The 6,521-nt window shown below is 39.5% G+C and overlaps 1 protein-coding gene across 1 annotated transcript; it reads right to left on the bottom strand.

Moving 5' to 3' along the window:
- Positions 1-3,309: 3,309 nt before the first annotated feature.
- LOC123322846 lies at positions 3,310-4,239 on the bottom strand. Its single transcript, XM_044910894.1, has one exon. The coding sequence runs from the start codon at positions 4,237-4,239 to the stop codon at positions 3,310-3,312; it is 930 nt and encodes a 309-aa protein (XP_044766829.1).
- Between the last annotated feature and the right edge of the window lie 2,282 nt (positions 4,240-6,521).

Raw genomic sequence — 6,521 nt, 5'->3', positions numbered from 1 at the left:
TACAAAAAGAACACAAAGAAAATAACGAGACCAGCACCGATACATCCACACGGTGATACACCCAGAGAAATCAAAGATCTCATCAGGGAAAATCGGAGACTAAGAAAAACATACAGGCTCAACAAAACAGATATAAATAAGAGAAATCTAAACCGACACAGCCAAGTTCTAAAAAATGCCCTGAAGGACATGAGAACAAATAGATGGAACAAAAGAGTTCAAGAACTAAATACTATCGATCATTCTGCATGGAAAATGCAAAAATGTCTGAGAAGAGAAAAGACTAAAATACCACCTCTCCACGGAGAAAGAGGAATGGCATATACGAATATCGATAAAGCAGAAGCACTGGCGGACTCGATAGAAAGAGAATCGAGAATAAATTACAGACCTGATGACGATAATGACGAGCTGGAAGATCTTGTAGAGAACAACGGAGAAGAAATGGACGAACCACCAGTAGACGACAAAATAGAAAAACCAACTTCTCCATTTGAAATAAAAGAGATAATCAGAAGCTTGAAAAATAGAAAAGCTCCCGGAAGTGATAAAATAACGAATGCTATGTTGAAGAAATTACCTAGAAAAGGTATAGCTGCTCTAACAAATATTGCAAACGGTATGATGAGGACTGAACACTATCCGGAAAAGTGGAAAACTGCTGAAGTCATAGTGTTCAACAAACCAGGCAAAGATAAAAAATTCCCCCAAAACTACAGGCCGATAAGTTTATTGTCCGCCCTAGGAAAAGTAGTAGAAAGGTAATCGCTAGGAGGCTTACAGAAGAAACTGAAAATCTGAATCTCATTCCAGCAGAGCAATTCGGATTCAGAAGAGACCACTCAACTGAACAGCAATTACTGAGACTCACAGAATACATAACAGAAGGATTCCAAAATAAACAAGCAACCGGTCTTGTACTACTAGATGTCCCAGAGCATTCGACAGAGTATGGCATGAAGGATTGATTTACAAAATGAGATATGCTGGATATTCAATGAAACTGTGCAAGTTGATTAGGAATTATTTGAGGAACAGAAGATTCTACGTGAAAGTGGAAGGAGAAAACTCCACAACCAGATATATGGAAGCAGGGGTGCCTCAAGGGTCAGTACTTGGGCCGTTACTGTATAACATATATATTCACGATATACCAAAATCTCCAAGGACTATGCTGACACTATATGCCGACGACACAGGAATCGCAATGCGACATCGCAAGCCAGAAATCATAGAAGGAATATTACAAGAAGCTATAGATGAAATAAATGACTGGTGTATTAAATGGAAAATAAAGCTCAACGGACAAAAGAGCCAAGCGATATTACTGCAGAAGAGGAGACTAAGAACTACAACAAATCTAGAGGTAGATGGAGAAGAAATCGAATGGAAAAACGAAGCGAAATATTTAGGTATCACCCTAGACAAATGTCTAACATGGAGAAGCCATATCAAACAAGCCGTTGACAAAACCAAGGCAGCGATGAATATGCTCTACCCGCTGATAGGTAGAAAGAGCCACATGTCAAATGAGACAAAATTGAAAATAATCAAAGCCGTTGCTAGACCGCAACTGACTTATGGATCAGGTGCTTGGGGATTCGCGGCAAAGAGCCATATACAAAGAATTCAGGCAACAGAAAACAAGCTACTACGATGTGCCATAGATGCGCCTTGGTTTGTCAGGAACAAACAGATATATCGAGATTTGAAGTGGGAAACCATCACCGAATTTATGAAGAGGAAAGCTGAAAAGTTATTCGAAACAGCGAAGGAACATCCAAACGAAGAACTCAGGAGACTAGTGGACTACGATCCGGAGGAAGACAGAAGAAGAATGAGAATTTACAAAAGGAGACCGCGAGATCAATTGAGGAGAGATTAAAATGAGTTCGAAAACTTATTAAAACTATACTAAGAAGAGATATCCGAAATGGACGAACATGAAAACCCTAGCACGACAATGTGCAAGAAGAAATTAACCGATTAAGGGATAAATGGTTTATAGGCAAATGCCCGGAACCAATAAAAAGCAGGTTAGGTTTAGTGGGTCGCGAACTCAGGAGAGTGAGTAACCCCACAGTGTTCCCTAGAAATGGGTTCCTCTGGGCGAGAGATAGAGCCCCGTGTTTTCACGGTCGCAGATTACCCCTGCTAAAAAAAAAAAAAAAAAATTTGGTCTTTTCTCCTCGTAGGCTTTTTTGCATTCTCCATGCAGAATGATCGATTGTATTCAGTTCTTGAACCCTTTTGTTCCATCTGCTTGTTCTTAGATCTTTCAGGGCATTTTTCAGAACTTGGCTATGTCGGTTGAGGTTCCTTCTATTTAGATCATTTTTGTTCATCCTATATATTCTTCTAAGTCTTCGATTTTCTTGTATAAGATCTTTTACTTCTCTAGGCGTATCGCCATGCGGATGACTTGGTGCTAGTCTCTTCACTCTTCTCGTGCTTTTTTCGTAAGCTTTCAATATAATCTCTTCCAGTTTATCAACCGCACATTCCAGATCGTCTGGAGTGCTTATTGTTGGAATTTCTGTTATTTCCGATTGTACTTAGTCCAATTGGTATATTCTCTTATTTCCAGCAGTTTTTCTCTTGGTTCTTCTCCAATTGTCAATTCCACGGGATTGTGGTTTGAGGTTCCATCTTCCAAAGTTTCAATCGAGAATTCTTGAGTTATATTTTTCAATATCGCGATATCTATTACATCTGGTATTCCTCTTCCAAAAGCAAGATTGGAGGATTGAGATCAAGTGGACTGTATTTAATTTCTCAAGTTTTTAAAAATACCTTCAAATCCTACCTTTTTTCCGGACTTAACCTTGGGTGTTGGATGAATCTTCGTAATTAGATGAAAACTCGTTTCACTCACGCTCTGGCCAGAGTTTCACTATATCTGGTTTGAATGCCGGAAAATCTTCCAGTTTGAAGTCGTCGAAATTTGAAAATTGTGAAGAATGTAGAATATTGAAAATATATTACACTGGAGCACAAGTACTTCGCAGTTGACAATTTGAATTGAATTGAATTGTTTTTTAACATGTGTCTTTAGAACATATGAATTCCTCTCACATCGATGAAGGAGAAATTTGAAGGCATATACGGGGGAGGATTGAAACATACTTAAAATTAGGTGATTTTGACTGAAAAGAATTGAAAAGCTTTGGAAAATATTATAAGAGAATTGAATTTGAAAATGGAAAATATTTTAAAACAAAATTTATATAGAAAAAAAAAACAAATTAATAATTGAAAGAAAAAATCTTGCGTGGTCGCAACATACCGCCCACCTTAAATACGCAGTATTTAACTATCCTCTAGTGGAAGGGGACAAAGTTTGATAACAGGTCTTTTAAGAATATTGTAATCAGCAGTTTTTACTGAAGCAACCCTAGTACAACCGTCTGCACCAGGATGCAATTCAACTATACGTCCCAATTGCCATTTACAGGGTGGCAAGTTGTCCGATTTTATAAGGACTAGCACATTTTCTTTAACAGGCGTACTGGATAGATGCCATTTACTTCTTTGGTGTAAGTTGTGTAAATATTCTTTGGACCAACGATTCCAAAAATCGCGGTGCATACGCTCTAGAAGTTGCCAACGTGTAAGTCTATTGATGGGAAGAGCAGTGTTATCTTGCTCTGGTAGAGCAGTCAGCGGTTCTAAAGTAAGGAAGTGGCCTGGAGTTAGGGCAGAAAAATCATGGGGATCATTACTAACGGGTGTCAGCGGACGAGAATTAAGAATAGCTTCGACCTGAGTGAAGACAGTGTTAAGCTCCTCGTACGGGAGAATCTGCTCTCCAACAACTCGAAGAAGATGCATCTTTGCACACTTGATTGCAGACTCCCAAAGACCTCCGAAATGAGGTGCAGAAGCAGGGTTGAAATGCCAAGTGATTGATTCCGCAGAAGCAGCCTTGGCGAATAGTTCGTTCAAATACCTATGAGCGGCGACAAAATTGGTACCACAATCGCTATATAAGTTGGAACAACGCCCACGACGAGCAATGAACCGCTTCAAAGCTGCAAGAAAGGTATTCATCGTCAAATCAGAAGCAAGTTCCAAATGTACAGCTTTTGTCGCGAAGCAAACGAACAAGCAAAGATAAGCCTTAGAAGCACGAATTCCACGGTGTTTACTCATAGTGACTTTGAAGGGACCCGCGAAATCAACACCAGTATGGGAAAAAGGTTTGAGGCGAGAGACACGAGAAGGAGGGAGATCGCCCATTATGGCAGGGGGGAAGGACTGTGGATTATGTCTGAAACATGTCATGCATTTGGAGAGGACTCGTTTAATGGAGCGACGGAATGAAAGGATCCAAAACCGTTGTGCTATTAAAAATTGGACGGTTTGTAGACCAGCGTGAAAATAAGTTTGATGAAAATGAGAAATTATCAAATCGGTTAATCGGCTACGACTGGGCAAAATTGCGGGAAATTTTTTTGAAAAAGAGAGCGGAGCTTGCCGAAGTCGACCACCAACTCTGAGAATACCTTCACTGTCAATGAATGGGGAAAGTTTGAGGAATGACTTTGGAAGTTTGCGGTTATTTTGAATATTGTACATTTCATCTATGAAATATGAAGACTGAATATGTTTGACAGCAAGGAGTGAAGCGTTATGTAACTCGACTGAGGAAAGGCAACCGAACCTTTTTTGGTGTGAAAATCGAGAATTGTGGGAAAATCGAAGAATGTAAGCGAGAACTCGGGAAAATGTAGAAAACGAAGAATGTTTCTCGAGCAAATTATCGATTAAATGATGAGAGGGGATTACATTGAGTGAAATTTGTCGTTCTTCCGCAAATACTTCAGAAGAAGCAGGAAATTCTTGAATTTCCGGTTTAAACTGACGGTTTCGAAGAAATGTGGGACCCGCAGACCATAGGGAGCACTGAAGTAAATCCTTGGGAAGAGAACCACGAGAACCAACATCAGCGGGATTCTCCGAGGATGAAACATGAAACCAAGAATGAGGAGATGACTTGGAATGAATGAGGGCAACTCTGTTGCCAACAAAAGTTTTCCACTTGAGTGGAGAAGATTTAATCCAGTTGAGGACAATTGTCGAATCTGTCCAGTAGGACACTTTCTTGATGTTTAATTCACTTTGTAAACTTTGAATGACATGCTTTGCCAGTCTAGCTACCAATACAGAAGCACACAATTCTAACCTTGGTAAACTCAATTTCTTTGTGGGGGCAACCTTAGCTCTTGAAATAACGAATTTAACTTCACAAACCTCCTGATCCAATGTGAAACTCCGAAGATAGATGACACAGCAACAACCTCGTTCACTAGCATCTCCAAAACAATGCAACTCATAGCAAGATGACTCGCTAGTCAAAATGTGCCTGGGAATACTTAATTCTTCAATGTGTGAAACTTCGTTCAAATAAAGTTGCCACAATTTTATTATATCGGAAGAAGGGGTATCATCCCAGTCAATTTTCATAAGCCAAATTCTCTGAATCAAATATTTGAGAAGAAATGTTAGAGGAGATAGAAAACCAAGTGGATCGAATATACGAGCTACATGGGAGAGAATATTTCTTTTGGTGCAAGCGCTCTTGCTTGAATCAACTGAAAATTTGAAACTGTCTGAATTGGGATTCCATTGTAACCCAAGAACCTTAACTGAAGTTTCATCATCAAAGTGACGCGGACTATGGTTCAAGTCAGAGGGAGGTAAATGAGACAGCAAGGCAGGAGTATTACTCGTCCATTTTCGCAAGTGGAAACCACCCAGAGCAAGAAGATTTTGCAGTTCTTGTTGTAAAGATAAGGCTTCATCCACTGAAGCAGCGCCATGAACAACATCGTCAACGTAAGTGCAGTTTTGAATAGCTTTGGCAGCTAATGGACATTTTGTGCTTCCAGATTTCGCCAATTCATTCAAAGTGCGAATTGCGAGAAAGGGTGAAGGGCCTAAACCATATGTGACAGTGAGAAGACGATATTCTTGAATACTTTCTTCAGGTGAAAATCGCCAAAATATTCTTTGGTAATTGCAATGGTCGGGGTGAACGGAAATTTGTCTATACATCATTTTTATATCAGCTGTGAATACTATTGCATGAATACGAAATGATAAAAGAATGGAAATTAGGTCTTGTTGTAGTTTAGGACCAACTAAGAGGGTTTCATTCAGGGATTGTTGATGAGGTGGATGAGCGGAACCGTTGAAGACAACCCTAAGTTTTGTGGTCGAACTATCTGGACGCAAAACCGGATGATGGGGAATATAATAACTGAATGGATCGGTAGAACAAATACAGGGTTCCATATGACCTAATTCCAGATACTCTTTCATAAAGGAACAATATGCATCATATAAAGAAGGATCTTTAACAAGACGTTTTTCTAAATTTTTGAATTGCCGTAGAGCAAGATCTCTTATTCCAATAAATTGAGGAAGAGATGGAAAAATTTTAAATGGCAGCATCACCACAAATCTACCTTCCGCATTTCTTGAGTGAGTTTCAGAAAATATTTGCTCACACAAGGCAT

Source organism: Coccinella septempunctata, chromosome 1 (genome assembly GCF_907165205.1).
Source record: "Coccinella septempunctata chromosome 1, icCocSept1.1, whole genome shotgun sequence".
Taxonomy (NCBI): Eukaryota; Metazoa; Arthropoda; class Insecta; order Coleoptera; family Coccinellidae; genus Coccinella; species Coccinella septempunctata.
The sequence above is the reverse complement of the archived record's forward strand: the minus strand, read 5'-3'. Positions and strand labels throughout refer to the sequence as shown.

Bases quoted from the DNA above. Each gene is read 5' to 3' on its own strand.
- LOC123322846 (XM_044910894.1), bottom strand. From the start codon at position 4,239: ATGGGCGATCTCCCTCCTTCTCGTGTCTCTCGCCTCAAACCTTTTTCC.